Source organism: Anoplopoma fimbria, chromosome 22, assembly GCF_027596085.1.
Source record: "Anoplopoma fimbria isolate UVic2021 breed Golden Eagle Sablefish chromosome 22, Afim_UVic_2022, whole genome shotgun sequence".
Lineage (NCBI taxonomy): Eukaryota > Metazoa > Chordata > Actinopteri > Perciformes > Anoplopomatidae > Anoplopoma > Anoplopoma fimbria.
In genome coordinates, this window is record NC_072470.1 from 8,772,283 (window position 1) to 8,790,251 (window position 17,969).

Below are 17,969 nucleotides of genomic sequence, written 5' to 3' on the forward strand. Positions count from 1 at the left end.
CAGCCATGCAGGCGTTTGAATAGAGGCCATCCCAACACTTACACCTGCATCTTCAATAAAAAAATACCCAAAAAAGCCAGACATTCAACTTAGAGGACTCAACCCAGACAGAAAATTGGAAGGACATATCTTTTAAAGTAACTTTTCCAAACCCCTAACCCCAAATTTTGTCTCACAACCATCATAGTTAACAGGACGGCAAAAGCACAGCAGTCTTTATCTTATTTTACCTTTTGATGTTCAGACCTAAAATAAATTGCTCTGAATGGGAAAAAAAAAAGACATCTCCATCTTCTTTGATCCCTCAGAGAGGCTGACGTTTCGGGATGTTCAGTCACCGCAGGAGTTCCGCCACGGTGAGACGGCGGAAGTGGTCTGTGATGTCATTAGCTCCCCGGTGCCCGTGGTGGTGTGGTACTACCAGGACCGAGAGATCACAGAGGAGCACCACAGTAAGTTTAAGTGACCTTCTTTCATTGCACTGCTATTATTTTTCTTCTTCTCACTTTATATAAAAGGGATCACTTGTTCACCCTGAAGTGGTTTCGTGGTTAAGAAACATGTTTTTAATAGCCTGTATTGTGCATATCTCGTGCACGAAGACGCACTACATGTCTGTGTGCACGCATGTGACATGAAACGCAGTCCTGCAGAAGGTTTTGTGTTGTGGTAACATGCCAGGAAATCTCGTGAAGAAGAAGACTGTTCGTAAGCAAACATGAATATAAAATATGTAGGTTTCAAAGACTTCTAAAAACCGGCTGTGTAAATGTTTTATGAGGAAGGAAATGCATTCAGCTTGTCTATGGGGCCCTTAAGGATACAAAGAATGCGTTTTTAACATAATATTGTTTGTTTACTCCGCGTGGTACCTTTAAAGCAAAAGGCCTGAATGGGAACAATAGTTTACAGAATGGATGGAAAGATGGAGTTTGGGGGAATTGGATTTTTTAATTAGTTTATTTTAATGAAGTCATTGAAAACATAATTTTTATGGCTTCTTATTCAACAAACTAGTTTGCCAAAGTTCAAGTAGTTTCGTTTATTTCACATCAGAGATTTGTTCTGTTTTTTGTCCTTAGCCGATGAATCAGATTAGCTTCGTGTTTAGTGCTTGAATCTAAATAAATAATAAGGTACAATGTTGTTTATTTAGTAATACATATTCATGTTGTAGAAAAAAAGTTAATGCTTTAAAGAGTCCCTTTTGTGATAGAATAAGTCAGGTAAGTATCAAGTATTGCAATATCAGACTGTGTTACTTATTATTCCAATAGGAGATTATGAAGTAAGCAGCAATCTCAACAGAATTACATTTGAATGTAAACCTGCCAAATCCATGATTATTAAGAGGAGAAATGCTAACCAGTCCCGCTGTGCCCGTTTGTGTCTCTCAATGAAAAGACGAGCTAACGTGCCAAAAATACTGTTCTCTAGGAAATGCTATTTCCTTCTTTTGTGTGGCTTCATAATAAGACAAGGATATCAAATTCTATAAATAGAAATCCCATCAGCCCTGGAGGAGGCGTATAACTTGGACAGAAACCATGTTAACAAGCTACTGAGAGAATGGATTATAGAGCGGTTGGACGGTGACATTCCACGATGCGGCTTCCCGTGAGACGCAAAGCAAACCAGCAGCCTGCATGGTTTTGAAAAGAGCTATTTCTAGCAAAAGGGCGAATTTGAACTCAATCCACAATAATTCACAATCGTCCTGTCAATCATGTTGTGCCCCATTTGATCCAGAGCTATATCATTGTTAAAGCCCTACCCCTTTAATCCCACACTGGCTAAAAAAAGACGGATAGAAGTAGAGAATTACTCTGAGGACAGATTAACTGTCGGCTGTATTATTTTCTGATAGAGGCAGGTGCAATAAAAAGGAACCAGTCGACTAGGATTCTTTATGTCCTCGTCTCCTCCGCCCTGATTTACAACTCTCTCCACCTCTTCCCCACCCTCCATCTAGACAAAATGCACGCCTGAACACTGATTAGAAAGAGTGACCCCTTGAATCTGTCACGTTTTTTTAATTGAAAATCAAATCTTCAGTGCCACAGTGATGATGAAACATGCAGAAGAAGTTTTTATTTTTTTATTTGATCATTTCACTCTAATTACGATGCATGGTTATAAATATCTTTGCTTGAGAGGGATGAGATAGAAGCGTCATCACTCCTGAGCAATCTCACAGTGGCCACAATGGGAGGGAGTGGAGACTGTAATTGCGTGAGTGTTTATCTGTGTGGACTTTATCAGGTAAATGTGCTCGAGTGAAGATTGACAGTCTACTGGAGAGAGGAGATGGCAATTTTCTCTGCTGTTTTCCTAACTTTCTTATCTCCCCTCTCTCTCTCTCTCTCTCTCTTGATCATACGCTGTTGTTCCTCTGTCTTTTCCTCCTCCCGCTCTCTCTCTCTCCTCCTGTCCGACCTCCTCCTCCTCCTCCTCCTCTTCGCCCCGTGCTGTGAAGGCAGGTTCCAGGTGCTGACAAACAACAACCTACAGATCCATCAGGTGACCAAGGCTGACGAGGGCGTGTACCGCTGCGAGGCCAGCGTGGAGGCCCGTGGCGAGATCGACTTTGTGGACATCGCTGTGGTCGTCAACGGTGAGCTGCATTTTGACTCGTTGACTGCACTTAAAGATTTGTAATGAAACCAGTAAAACCAGCCAATGTCTGAAAGGTAGACTCCCAACCATTAAGGAGTGTAGAGGTCCCTGCGGCCGATCCACCCGGTCACAGCTTTTTTCTGTCCTGGCCCCTCAGTGGTGGAATGAACTCCCCACCGACGTCAGGACAGCAGAGTCGCTGCCCATCTTTAAACTCACCTCTTCAAGAAGCACTACCCCGAGCCTTCCTCGTAGCACTTATTGCATTCGTATTAATTGTTGCACTTATTGTATTCATATTAGTTGTTGCACTTACTGTATTCGTATCAGTTCGCTGCACTTGTTGAATTCGTATTCGTTTACTGCACTTATCCTATTCGTAGTAGTTTGTAGCACTTATTGTATTCGTATTAGTCTGTTGCAATTATTGTTTTCGTAGTAATTTGCCTCTGCACTATACTTTTGCTCTGGTTTATGCTTTAAGATGCTTGTTTAAGAAAGGAGATGCACTTATGACTTCTGGTGACTAGTAGTTCTCTTGAATACCTATGTTGAATACACTTCCTGTAAGTCGCTTTGGATAAAAGCGTCTGCTAAATGACTGTAATGTAATGTAATGTGTATGTCCTCGAAAGCAGATTTTTAAAAAGAGATAGATTAAAGCAAATTCAAGTTTAAGTTCATCCGGTTGGACTTTGAGTCTCCCAGCCCTTCATAAACTATAAATATCCAGGAAGATTGCAGGAACACAGAAGATAAATGCAAAAATACCAAATCAATCTCAATTTGGAAACTTGTGTACTTCCCCTTAAGAGGCCAGTAATTAACTGTTTGCAAGAAAATGTGTACTTTGCCTGCGACCATTAGAGCACCAAAATCCTAAAGTCAATGTGTTCCGACAAGAAACATTTACAGTCTCAGCCTAAGCCCTTTCTCAAACTTTTGCTTTTCTGGCTACAAATCTGATGTTCACAAAGATGCATCCTTGCATCTCTACAGTCTTAGTTCATCTTGTAGGTCTGATAATGTGCAGGACTGATGTTCCAAAGAGTCTTGAACTGCTTCAAATCGTAAAACCAGCTGTAGGATAGTTTTAGTTGTAAAGCATAATCCTCTTAGAGTGACAATCTTGTTTCTCTTATTGAATGCAAACCTAAACCTCTGAACCTATAGCTGAGAGTTGAAGCTCCTCAGTACGGAGCTTTAACCCTCTGAAGTTGTATTCAGTTGTTCTGGAACGCAATGTGAAATTTAGTACAAATATTTTCTCAGGAATTACAGCCGCTCATCTGTGCAGAACACAGACACATGCTCGTCTTCACAGTGTCAACAGATTAGCATGCACTAGGGATGGAGTTTCCTCTGCAGACGCAAGTTTTCTTCTCGCTGTGCTTATTATTAACACAGCGAGAAAATGCTTTTCATTCTGAAGCCTACAAGGCATTCAAGTCTGCAGATGCTCAAGGTTAAGAGTATAATAACAGAGCTTGGATAGATCACACAGGAGCAGAAATCATTGTGAAGATTTTCTTAAGAAGTGATAATTTGTTATGGAATGTATATTTTCTTGGAACCACTATTTCTGTTGTTACTAAATATGAAGGCGTGTGATGTTAGAAGTTTGTTGAGTGACTACTACAACATGAAGATGACTCATTTCATGGCTTGTTTACAGTGTTTTGTTCGTTTGCAGAGTAAAGCCAATGACTCTGACTTGCAGGAACTGATCCGTAAACGCAGGGTTAATGTGTTGCCCCTCCGCCGTCGTATCAGAACAGAGTTGTCAGCTCTGACAGATTCAGCCGCACTCATTCCGATATCTTTTAAATCCTCTATATTCTTTAGTGTGATTTAAAAAATTAAATTGGTGCTGTCTTTGGGGCTCGGTGGGCCAAAAATCGAAGGATGTCATTTTAATTTTCTCATTTGTCCTCATTTACAGCGAGTCACCTGAGACCGCCGAGGTGATTGAAATGTGATTTCACTCAGGCCACGAGCGTCGCGTAACGGTTGAACAGCTGCAATATTGTCTCTGCCTATGTAATTCTCTCCCACCTAATGTAATAGCAGAGCGGCCCTCCGCCCAAAAACTATGAATTGCATTCAATTTAGCACACCACTTACCTCACTTCTGAGGAAGATCCAATAAGCCTGCTCAATGAGGCACGACCTATTATTGCAGCGGCACGACACTCGCCATGTGGAGCTCAGACGGGACAGTCTGCAGAGCGCTGTGCTGAGCGTCCAGAGGAAAGCACAGTCTCTGAGGGAGACACGTTGAAGTGGACTTCCCTCTGCCTCAAGGAGCCTCAATCAGCTGATCCCTAAAGACTCTCACGTTTAGTGGGTTGAGCCTGAAGTCGAAATCTGATTTGTAGGAGCGCCATTTGGTCTGGATTAACTAAATTAAGTGTTTAGAGAAAACTTAATGTAACTAATGAGTTTGTCCAATATGTTACCACCAGGCTAAGGCTCATCTGTTACAGCAGTTCATCTTAAAGATGTACCAGTATTTATTTTTCCTTTTATTATCGATTTAAACTTTGAGCTAGCTAGAGCTGGACTGAAGGTGACAGAGATGGAAAGGATGCTTCCTTAAATGCTTAATATTATGAGCTTGCATCCAGGTTTGTGCTTGTTGTACAACAGCAGCCCCAAGGAGTTATTTTCAATACACCGAGGCTTGTGCGTGATGTTCAATCCTGTTTCCTTCCCTGGAGCTGGACGTTTAAATCTCTTCCTTACTCTGAAGAACTATTTTTGTGGGTCTAGAAACAGAGAAGAATCTTGTTCTCTCTCTATACCACTGCCTTTATATTTATGGGGCATGTCACTCGGAGAATTCACTGGGGTTATTCCCTTTCTGTGGGTTGGAGTCGTGAACGAAAGGTGGAGCAAGAATATCTGTCTTAGTAGAGGATTTCCAAAGGAGCAGGAGGCCAGCAGGTTTACCAGAGAATATACTTTATCGACAACAACCTGGACTGGTCGAACAACACAGAGGCCCTGAACACAAGCAGATAGAGTAGATTGCTAGGAGGCTCAGTTATATCAATGAGTGCTGCAGACTGCACTACATGTTTTATCAATCAGCTGCGGATGGTGAACTGTTATTCTGTTGTGGTGCCTGGGGATGTACCAGTGAGGTAGGATAAACACACTGATAAAAAATAAACAGGTCCATGTCTGAAGACCCCCGGAGGAAGATGAAAGGGTGAGGTCAGGCTGCACCTCATCTCCGGAGGTCCAACATCGAGCACTTACAGCGCTCTTTTGAGCCAAAGTCAGGATGGACATTGGTTCTGGTCCATACGGAAACAGGGATAGCCAACGGAGAGGGAGCTGAATGTGCACAAATCCACCTGGACTGCTTTTGGAACTGGCACAATCCAACCACAGAGTATGCATCCTCTCGTTGATCGTTAAGAAAACAGAAATCAGATCAGATGTGCCAGATCCGAACTCTGTAAAACAGTGGACAAACACGTTTCATTTCCTATAAATGAGTCCTCTTTCTCCTTGCAGTAGCAGTAGACATGTTTTATTAAAGAAAAGCCGCTAGTAAAGCTCTTTAAGATTGCCACTTGAATAATTTGTCAAACAGCAGTCAATCCATATTTTTCCAAAATCCCTGCATTTATTTGTGAATTGTCGTTGTCACTTTGTCACTGCACAGCTAACTACCAGCTGAGTTGATTGTCCGATTGAATGCTGCAGGGCCTCCGTGGTTCATTGTTATTGTTAACTACGATTGAACTTGATCGCCACCTCCGAGTCGTGTGTCACACAGAGTTATGTTCAGCTCGTAGCAGCGATATGTCCTGCTGTTCTTCAGACACGGCATGAAGAACGTCAGCTCCGACTACCTCAGCAATGTGTTAACAGACGTTGCTTTAACCGGTCATGCAGAACAATATATTGCCTGAAAGCAGGGCTGGAATGGTAAACTTTTGTTGCCCTCCCCCCCATGTGATGTCGTAAATATTCATGGGTCAGTTGATGAAAGCGAGGTTTTCTTGCCTGTAAGCATGCAGCGAATGAAGCCCGGCTGACCGGCTGCTGCTCCCAGCCTCCAGTGTATCATCAAAGAGGACCGCAGATGAGGATGATGGTGTATCGAGGATGAGGGCCACCCACTGAATGGCTAATCAACCAGAGGCCAAAACAGGCTCAGTGTCTGGAGGCATGCAGAATATTTCAGGAAGTGACCTCAGAGGTTGTCTAAGAGGAGTTGTGTAGACCATTTGACCACAGTACATGAACACAATGTAGAGATATAAGTGTATTAATTGCTTCTAATTATTCTAACTAATAAAACGTTGACATAATTAGGAAATTCACACAGGTAATTTTGCTCTCTATATGCAATATTATTTTTAAAATGACAGGGCAGTATCACAGCAGCCAGGTTCCCTGCTCTCCCTCTCTGTGACAGTTTGCTCAGTTTATCATGGACATATTTGTCCTTCCTTTCTTGACATGCAGCCATTTTTCATCCCTGGACGTTGAGCGGAATCTCATGAAATGAGACATATTATCGGGAGACAAACACATTTTTCATTCCCTGTGTGGTATCCACATCAGATAGAGTTATACATGGCCCACTGGCAAACATAAATGCCATAATCTGGCTTTTTTATGAACAAACTTGCCTGTTTATTCACTTGAATTTACATTTTTGGAAATAAGAGCACTTTCTTTCTTGTCAAGAGTATCAGTTTGCCCTTGTATCAAAACCTAAATAAAAACTGACTTTAAAACTTAATGTGAAAACAACAAGTTGTGTTTCTAAAGGAGGTTAAGTGCCGGACTACTTCTGGACCGGGACCAAGAAACAGTTGGCTCATTAGCCGCCAAAAATTATGCCGTGTTAATTGACTTTTGACAGAGTCAGGACTGCTGTGGTCCCCCGTTAATAGTCTTTATGCTAAGCTAAGCTAAACGGCTTCTGGCACCACCTACATAGTTGCAGTACAGACATAGGAGTGGTATTGATCTCATCTAACTCTCTGCAAGAAAAACAAGTAAGCAATTTAAAAAAAAAATCAAAAACTGCTGCTGTAATGCAAATCAGTTTGGATTGATTATTAAACAAGCCAAGATTGTAACTCATATCTGAGGCCAGCATCTGCCAACAGCTCCCTTCAATAGAGCCAAATGTTTTCCCATAATCAGCATCAAACATCTCTCCACACTCGATTCTGATGACCCCGATAGCCCACAGTAGTTGCAGTTCGTTTCTATGGCAACTGATGGTGATCCAAGATGCAAATAACTTCCTGATTTCCCCTTGTACCCTTCCAAGACACTCTCACTTAATTGTGGGTTCACTTAATTACACACTAGACCGGCTATTTTCCCCTTTTCCAGCCGTCAGTTGAAACTACCGTCTGTGTCCTTCAAGATCATTTTGCGGTGACATCACTCATAACCGCTGGGTGTTCAGGAGGAGAATAAGAGTTATGTTCCTTTCTGAATTATGAATCAGAGCTGGTTTGACTCCAGCCTGTGTGCTAATGTAGAAGGCAAAACAAATCCCTGATAAGCACTCCAGCAAAGGTCTTGGCTCCAAACATTCGCTTGCTGAATTTCTAGCAGGTGCAATACGGTTATGACATTTACCCTGAACATTTCACAACTTCTAAACATGCCTGATCCTCAGTTCACTGAATCCCGTTAGCGCCTCACAGAAAACAAGTCCTCTAGCTCCTCGCAAATGCATTTTAATCGCTCCTAGGCCGAGTTTGAATCTAGAAATGTGTTTTCCGTGTACGCTCATGCTGGTGGAGATGTCTGTGAACCTCACATTCCTCTCCACCGTGCCTCTGAAGTTTAAGAATATGACTAATACATGAAGAATGTGTAAAGCTCGCCCAGATTCTTTTTTGGACGCTTAAACCCTGTTGCTGATTTGCTCTTTTGAAGTCTTTCTGCCTGGCAGAGTGTCTCATTAACGGGGCTGTTTCAACAAGCCTCACTGATGTGGGAGTGTGTTGCATAGGAAGAGAGAGACACTGGAGAATGGAGATCTATTGGCGGGGAAATCAATGGTTATCATGTCAGGCAGATGCTTGCTCCTCTCACTCGCCGAGTCAGGACTATTGGAAAGGACTCATGGTGTTTGATTATTGCTTAGGCCATTTTTATCCCTAAAAAGCTTCCTGCACCTTGATGTGTGTCTCTGTGCGTGTGTGTGTGTGTGTGTGTGTATGTGTGCGCTTGCTCAGGCATGTACTTCCTGTTGTGTGTAGATTTGAGACACAAAAATGGGAACAATGACTTTTTTTAGTACATGGGAATAAGTAAACGATAAATAGACACCGTGAGACAGCAGATAGATCAGACACTGTGGAATTTAGATGTACCGTGAAGAGTTTTTCATTTGCACAGTAATACACTCCGGTGTCGTTAGTGTAATTGATCTTTTAAGAAAGACCACAGTACACTGCAGTGTTTGGTTCATTAGGTATCTCGGATGATGGTTTGTTTTGATTAGAATTCCCCATTCATTATCCAAAGTATGTAAAAAATGTTTTATTTTTTCTTTCACCAACTTCACAACTGTGCTTCATGTGTTTTCATCATTTTAATGAGATTTGAAGCCATATTTTTCGCCGTTCTCAGATCTACTTGGAATTAAGTGTCCTCCAGATGACATCACTTGTCAAATGAAATCAAATGCAGTTCATTAACCTTCACTAACTCCCACATCAAATCACAGTATGGGAATATAAAACAATTCAGCTTTGTTTTCCCACAAAGTGACATCTTTAATGTCTTTTTCAACCCCTTTTTTTTTTTGATCAGAGGAAAACAAATGGTGCTGAAATGCTATCGCTGTGCAGATGCCAGTTACAATAACACATATTTAACACAAGTGCAAACATCTGTTAAGTAGGTTTTTATTTGTAGAATGAGAACAGTCACAGACTCAAGAATTCAAGATGTTTTTAGGAAATGATTACCCTTCTTTTTCACGGTAAGGACAGGTGCATGTGGTGTTGTTTTTCTAGTTGTTTTACAAAAAACAAGACAGAGATTTGATTGCACCAACAGGTCTTTGGTTAAACCAACAGTACAGTACTTTGCTTTTGGTTACCTGCTTTCTTGTGACATTAGATGAAATGAGCAAAATGTAATTGCACTATCCCTTAGTTTAGAACTCATTTACTCTTGGTGTGATCTGTATCTAGATATATTATCTGGATAATAACATCTGATCACAGGCTCTTGCAGTTATGCCTGGCATTAATAATCGTTGTCATTATCTGGATTCTGCTCTCATAGTAATCAGATCCCAACATGCAAATGATCCAGATCTATGCGCTTACTTATTTTTCAGTGCCATGGCGGTGGTCTTCTCTCGCTTTTTGCAGGACTTTTGCAGCCCAACAGTACAGATTGCATTTACACATCCAGTCCAGATGTGGTGTGCTCCATCCATTAGCATTCCAGTTGCAAAGTATTCAGTGTACATTTACATGTGCTTTTATCTTATCCAGAAAAGATGTCCAGATACAGGATTTAACTTTTATACATTTTTTAATAGAGATTTTGATAAGTGAGATGACAGGAAATGAGAGGAGCAAGATGGGGAATGACATAATCCATGGTCCAGAACCAGGGACCTTGAACTTCATGGTCCTTGCATTAAACCCCATGCCTGTGGGCACCCTTATGTAGATAACATTGCAATTTTTTTCATTGGACTTTTGCATCATTGAGATTAATATCACAATATATTTTCATGCAGCTCAATTTAAAATGGGTAATACCTTCTTAGAGGATTTTAAGCATCTGTTTTCTTCACCCCTGCATACGAATTGTAGCTCGATGAGCTTTATTTTTGTTGCATTTTGTGTCACTGTCTTAACATGAGTTGTTGCTGGCACGCATGTTCAGTCACCTCAGCTGTTCAGGTGGTGCATTCATTTGAGGGTCATTGCTCTCACCTGCCCAACGGAAGCAAACCGAGCGAACACGCCGCTTCCAACGTGCTTAATCGAGCCCTGAGATTGGACGGAGCCGCAGTCGTAGTGGGAGTAGAAGTACAGCATAAGTGCAGGCTTGAGAAATGGACTGAGATGCCTGATAAAAAATGCTTTTGCCGTAAAGCTGTCATTCCCTTGTCACTGAAAAGGCAACCGGAATAAAAGGCCTGGCCTGCTCTCCTTTCACTGAATGACAAGATGACAGCCCTCAACTGATTGGATGGCAGGGACACGCTGCGTTCTCCTGCCAGCGCTCAACATATACTGTTGATAAAGACCTCTGCTGTATATCAATACTGCTGTTTTTAAGCCATCACCAAGACACTCTGTATTTATACGTGTACACTGGATGTGTGCTGAATGGAAATGTTAAGACCATCTCCTCTAAGCACAAAAATACATCATAACTAAAAAAATTCAAGGCTCAAAAACATGATATGTGACAAAATATTGTGTCCTGGAACAAATATGGAGAAAGATTTGTTTTGAAGGTGCAGGTTTTTTTAATCACATTATTTGTAGTCATAACAAAAGAGACCATTTAGACATCACATGCCCGAGCCAGCACAAGCTTTTCCAGTTTGTATTCCCATGTATCTCAAACCAGCAACCTTAAACACCACAGCCATGAAGCACTTCTAATTTTGACTCAGAAGAAATTTGCCCGACAAGACAAACAATAGCTTGAGCTCGAGCACTTGACGGGGACTGAATAGTTTATTCACAAAAAGGAAAATCGCTGTTATTCAGTTGTACAGTTGTTATTGATGTCGGAACACATTTTCTGTCTTGCCATTGTTTATATGGATTTAGCCAAGCATTTCTGAATCAGACAATATGTATTATGGTTTCACATCGCTGTGTTCAGCTGCTTTGTGTTTTTACCAAAGCTGGGTCAAAATGTTATTTGAAATCCCCGTGGGATTACCAACAAGAGTAGCGTTTTCACTGAGTGCTTACAGGCCACTCGCAAAGGCCAATTTAATCCGTTTGAAAATGTTAGCCTTCATCGTCTGGCGCAATATATACACTGGAGGTTATATTCAAATAAAGTCAGATGTTGTGTTTTAAATGATTTATCCTATTAGCTGTCAGGCTCTAATGCACCTCTCTGTTTTTGTGTCTGCAGTCCCTCCGGTGTTGTCAGTGTTCCAGCAGTCCTTCAATGCCACAGCGGACTACCAGGAGTCTGTCACCTTTACCTGCATGACCTCCGGATCTCCTGACCCTGTGGTCACATGGCACAGGTACCTTCATCTTTCTTAACATCTAGCCTTGGTCTCTGAAAAAGGAAAAATGTCTGGCCCTTTACACCCATATAAACGATTCCGTTCCAAAAAGAAAATGAGCATGAACCGGGTCCTTTAACAGCCTTTTTTCTCCTCTGGGAATATTTTGGAACCTGGCTGCAGGGATTTGCTCCCATTCAGCCACAAGAGCATTAGATGAGGTTGGGTGCTGATGTCGGCCGATAAGCTCTGCCTCGCATTAGGCCTCCCATTCATCCCTCCCATTCATCCCTAAAGAGTCGGTTCAGGTCTGAGCTCAGGCCGGTCAAGTTCTTTCCACAATAAAGGAAAAGCCATTCCTTTATTGACCTGGCTCTGTGCACAGGGGGGACTGTTGTGATGAAACAATAGAAGGCCTTTCAAAGCCACCACAACATTGAAAGCATACTAATCCATGGGTCCAACCCAAACCACGTGAAACAGCTCCATACAATGTCCACATACTATTGTCATTTATAGTCTTATCCATTTAATTCAAGCTAACCTAGCCTCCTCCAGATAACCTATGTGCTACTACACATCTGTATCTGTGCCAATGTTTGTGTTAATATTAATGGAACCTACACATACACAGCCTTTTGGTTTCAGAATAATATTCTTTCACAACGGAGGGATTTATAGTCCGCCCTCGCACATTGCCCTAAGCATCCACACAATAGTATCACACGCCGCGCGAGCATTTGACTCCTCACTATCCACTCCAGAGCTCGACATCCAGTAATTAGCTTGCACCCACTCAGCATGCTATCGTGACGAGCCTTTTGCACCTTTATTGTCATTCCAGTGAAGGTCATACGTTTTTTTTCCCCCATAAATGAACTTGTTTTTTTCTTCTCGTTAATTCATTTTAATGGACCATAGCTGTGTTGCTGTATGTTTGAGCCCATTTAGTACAAATCAATTATGCCTTGCATGGTTGCTGACATAGTGTAGTGTTGTCGATTTTTTGATTGTGCACTTCCTTCCTTCTAGGCAGCTATTCATTTTACGACAGCGCAAAAATGCATGGAACGTTCTTTTCGTAATCCATCACAGTAAAGATCAGAGTTTTTTTCAAAGTTACATTATCATTGCATAAAAATACAGGAGGGACATTTCAAATACTTTTGAAATGATGTGACATTGACAAGAAACATCCAACATCATTTAAACTGTGATGTATTAGCGGCCTCAGGCAGGTGTCTGTAAGTTGTTTTTCATGCTGTACTGAATTGAATGGAAATCAATGGCTGCCCTGTAGGAACCATAGGAACAAATATTCAAAAAGCTACTTTGAAAAATGTTTGTAGGTAAATGGGATTTGCCCTGATGGGGCTAAGGCATCCAAAATAAATGGCATAATTGTCCTTAAAATATCAATATTTTCAACTTCATTCTGTAGAAGGAGTACAAGTGTGTTTTTCTATAACTTCAGCTCCAATAATGACGGAGGCAAGAGAAAGTAAAAATGGTGGCTGGTAAAAATAACACTTACACTTGAATCGAACATAATGACGCGCAACAACATTTAAGTGGGAAGTCTTAAACACCCACACTTAGCTTTCATTCTTAGCAATTTGAAGTGATTATGTTCTGTCTTTAATTACCATGCTCTGTAGGCTTTATTGCAGAGAAGAGGAGTTTGATTGTGCCGTGGCTGATTTGTGGAGGTTGAAGTGTAAAGCCTGTGACCAGCAGGTATAAAAAAGTGACATAACTGAAAAAAATGGAAGGAGGCAGCTGAATTACTGTCATTTCCATTGAAAAAGTTGTTTAATTTCTCTCAGTCTTTTGTTACTCGAATACTTCTTTCCTCGTTGAAACATCATTAGCATGCAAACTATTGTCAATGCTACAAATATAGCAGTTTATTTTGGGCACACAAGGAAAGAATAATCAGTGATGTTGAAGGAGTCAGATGTTCATCACGAGGTAAACAAGCAGATATCTTCTTAACATAGTCATCAACTTAACCATGAGGTCACATGTTCCATCATCAGTGACTAAAATATCCTGTTAAATCCATCCTGTAATCCGTCCCGTACATTTGAACCAATACTGGGACCAAAACCTGGAATTCTGTATCCAACCGTAGATTTGTTCTGTTGTAAGCAATTTATATACTATTGGTTTTGGACATATAAAGAAATCGTGTATGCAGTTTAAGATCACTAAATAACATGTTGGTAAGGAATTGAGTGTTGAATTAAGTAAAAATGCAAAGCTAATGTCAACCAAGGCTTATTCTCAACAACAACTCATCCAACTAAATATTTAATTTCCTGAAGATGAAGTTGTCGATGCTTCACTTAAAGTTTCATCCCACATGTTCAGCTCCTGTGGCTCTGGCTGCAAGTGTGCTAAGGTCTTGGCTTTCATGCTTTCAAATACAAAACACTCTTCAACTTTTAGATATATTTTGTTTTTGACCAGGCATTGCATTTTGCATTACACATATTACTGTCTACTCTCAGGTACTGAAATATGGCACCGATTGATTTAACGTGACTTGGTACTCTGTAGTACCGACATAATTTGGTCATTACCCTGAAAAGTACAGAATTCTGGTACCGAACCCTATTTTTTATGTGACATTATCTCCAGGACTGATACAATCAGTAATGAGAGCTGAAGTCTCTTGTGCATCGTTCTGAAAGAGAAGTTAATCATTGCAGAAAAAAAACGAGGCACGTGCATCACTTTGCGAAGTACAAACAAAATTTGAAGACGGCACACAGCTGGGAACGACCTCAGCTTTGTAAGTCTCATTCATCTTGCTCTCTGGTTATCAGCCCCAACAGCAGATATACTAGGTCTACTAGTAACAGAGCAAACCAGGGTAATGTGATATTAATGATATAACAGCTTGCATAATACAACGCTGAAAATTCCACAGTGATGACGGGTGAGAGGTGATGTATTGATTCATTGTTACTTTCATATTGAGACTAAATCTATGTGGCAGTTTTGTGAATACATAATTATTCCATTCACTGTCACATTTTTTTTATCAGGGATATATTTTTGTGATGTTTTGAGAGGTGATTGCAAAAAAATGAAGACCCTGTCTACCTGAAGGAGATGACTTTATTCTTATTTTTAGTAAAATCTCATTTTTTTTATATTAATGGTATTAATGTATACCATTCCTCAAGCTTTAAGGCTTATGAAATATAAAGTACTCGTCAAGGGCAGACTGCCGCCTCTCACTTTAGAGACGACTTCACCACTGATGTTAAATTCTGCAGCGTCCACTGGCTGTCAAACATTTCATTGTGTGCTCCTTCATTTCCCAGGTCAGTAAGTCCTGCGTGTCAATCCGAGGCTACCGAATTAAAATGTGCACATCACAACAAAGGAATCGAGCTAAGGCGTGAACAACAATCACAACCCAATTTGATTTTGCTTTTGATGTCCCCCCCCCCTCCACCAGCGTCCTCCAGCCTCCCAGTTGCATTTCCTGTCAGTGCGAGGTTTTTTTCACCTCGTCCTCTGTGCGTCTTGGGTAATGGACTACCTGTCAGCAGTCAGTCAGTATAATGACATTCAGGGCTGCAGCCCGTCCTGCACTGTCCGTTCCAAAGATGAGGCTTCTCTTCATTTCCTCTTTGGCTCGCCAGAGTTATTATTACTTGGCTTTGGTGTTTCCTCCGTCGACTTTCAATTATCCTCCCTCTCGCTTAACCCTACAGTACACTGAGGCAGGGGCCCCGTCCTCCCTACACTGCATCACTGAGAGGCTAGAAATCTGCACAGCCAAAATAATAAGATTGTTTTTATTTTTTATTCACAGAGTAGACTATACGGGCTGAAACCCTATAGAGGAGTCTATAAATATATTTAGAGTTATTCGTTGTTCTAAGCTCTGTGCTTCTAAGCTTTGGAATTCAATTTACACACTAGCTTATGAGGTTAAAAAACAGGGTGCCAGATTCAGATTGAGGGCATTATGATCCATATTGAATGAACAGGTAAAAATACGAATGTGTTTTCATACCTATTCTTTATGCTTGTCGGTTGAAATAGCTTTTGGGTGGATTAGGAATAAAGTGCAACTGATGATATTGTAAGCTGATTTCTTGGTGTTCTTTTATCCTGCGCCATAATGATTTTAATCTCCCTCATGCAGCAAAGCACTGCTTCAAATTCACACAGCTACGCACACGCAGCTGGGAGCTGGCCAGTACAACCGGCACTGGTCATTGAAGCAGCTGGAGGTTAAGTGCCTTGCTCAAGGACACATAGATTATAGTTGTTAAGGGAGAGGGGAACATTACTTATTCATTTTGCCTTTTGGATTTTCTGATTTGATCCGTGGGTTCAAGCCACTTATCTTCCAGACACAACACACGTCTGAATGTCTGACCTCCAGACTATCAACTTTCTGTTTCCACTGGATCACATTCTTCTCTAACCTCTTATTCTGTCTTAAAAGGATTGTTTACTTTGTTTTGTACCTTTTTTCTTCTTATACAGATGAGACTAACTCATTAACAATTATTTTGAGCCACTGAATCTCAATATAAATACAATATTCACATGTCTTTTTGCTTTCTCTTTGGAGATCTGTCATTTGGTGCTTGGCACGGTGTGCACAGTGGATTTATCTGAGCTATTTCGCTAAAACAAGCTGCCAACATGGTTGATGAGAGCAGAGAGACTGAACCAAGTTGCGGGCCATGAAACCAAAACATATAGAAAGATGCTAAAGGTGAGACGAACTGTGGAGTCAGGGGATGATTCTCTGCTGATGTGGCACTCTTGCACATTTGACACATTGTTAATATAAAAATATCGATCCGTGCAGCTTTAAGAAATTAAATCAATAGGATTTGTTCCACATGACGTCGCTGCAGGTAATGATACTTTAATGAAATGAGTGACTTTGCTTATTTGTTAATAACCAACCATGAATCTTTTGAGGATGTTTCGTTTTTTGGAGCCTTTGCTGATCCCATAGACATCCAGTCATTGAGCTAATCTCATACTTTTATAGCTTGCATGCAAATGGCATTAAAAAGCACCCATGAGTTTGTTTAAATCTGTGTTCAAAAAGGTGGAAAAAAAGTCACATTCCCCCCCAACTGGCGATCCGTTTAACATTGGCGATTACACGGCTGGTTAAGCCGCGGTAAATAAAGAAGCGGGGGAGGCTCCAAACCTGCTTCACAACATTATGGTTCTGCTATGAAGCTTAAATATAGACATGGATCAATTTAGCTGTGGATTTTTTCTTCTGACTAATTTCCCAACAGAGTCCAATAAGAAAAGACATTTAGTCAGCACTGTGTTCCACACAACACCGGAGTCATTAAGCGAGCGCTGCAGTCCTGAACTGAATGTACACAACAACACAAGTGAGACTGAGAATACGAAGATGGTTTGAGAAGTCGTAAAGTGTGAAGTATTCTGAGGACATACTACAAATGATTCATTGAACTATTGTATTTCAATTATAGTACAAAATGTCCACTCAAAACATAGCTTTTTATCACTCTTGAAAAGGTTTCTATAAAAAGTGCTGTCATGTTTTCGCCTGTTTATGTGCTATAGAGATAGAAATAGCTTCAAAGTCAATCTGTCTGCACTTAGCCTCTCTTTTATGGCATCGGTTGACACCCAAAGTGCTAAGATTATACATCTGTAACATCAAACATGTGCTGCAGAGTGAATTTTGCTGAGGTCACTGTCAGGTTGGAGTTGGCTGCCATATTTTCTTGTCGTCGTTGCTCATCTGCGGAGGGTGCTTCTGCCTTTTTGTCTGTGCAGGAAAGGGCAGCTGCTGGAGCCATCAGAGCAGTACATTATCATGAGGATGGAAGGAGGCCGGAGCATGTTAACCATCCGGAACATCCGACAGGGCGACGGGGGCTCCTACACCTGCAAGGCCACCAACAAGGCCGGGTCTCAGGAGAGGGAGATCTTCCTCAAAGTGTTTGGTAAGCATGTTAAAGATGATTATTCCTCGTTCATCAGTATTTTGGGAGTTTCGGTTTCGAAACAAAGTGTGTTTTGTCATCTGATAAACCTTTAAACACATTACTCTGATCCTCAGTTTTAACGCAGGAGCGTCTTTCCCGGGGATTTTAAACCT

General features: G+C 41.1%; 1 protein-coding gene across 1 annotated transcript in view; it reads left to right on the forward strand.

Annotated features, from left to right (window-relative positions):
* Positions 1-17,969, forward strand: part of LOC129111483 (neural cell adhesion molecule 2-like) — a 71,389-nt gene that overhangs the window by 12,067 nt on the left and 41,353 nt on the right. Inside the window, exons 4-7 of the mRNA XM_054623453.1 lie at positions 309-452; positions 2,477-2,614; positions 11,737-11,854; positions 17,645-17,814. Coding sequence (XP_054479428.1) covers positions 309-452; positions 2,477-2,614; positions 11,737-11,854; positions 17,645-17,814 — 570 coding nt within the window. The remainder of the gene's footprint in view (positions 1-308; positions 453-2,476; positions 2,615-11,736; positions 11,855-17,644; positions 17,815-17,969) is intronic.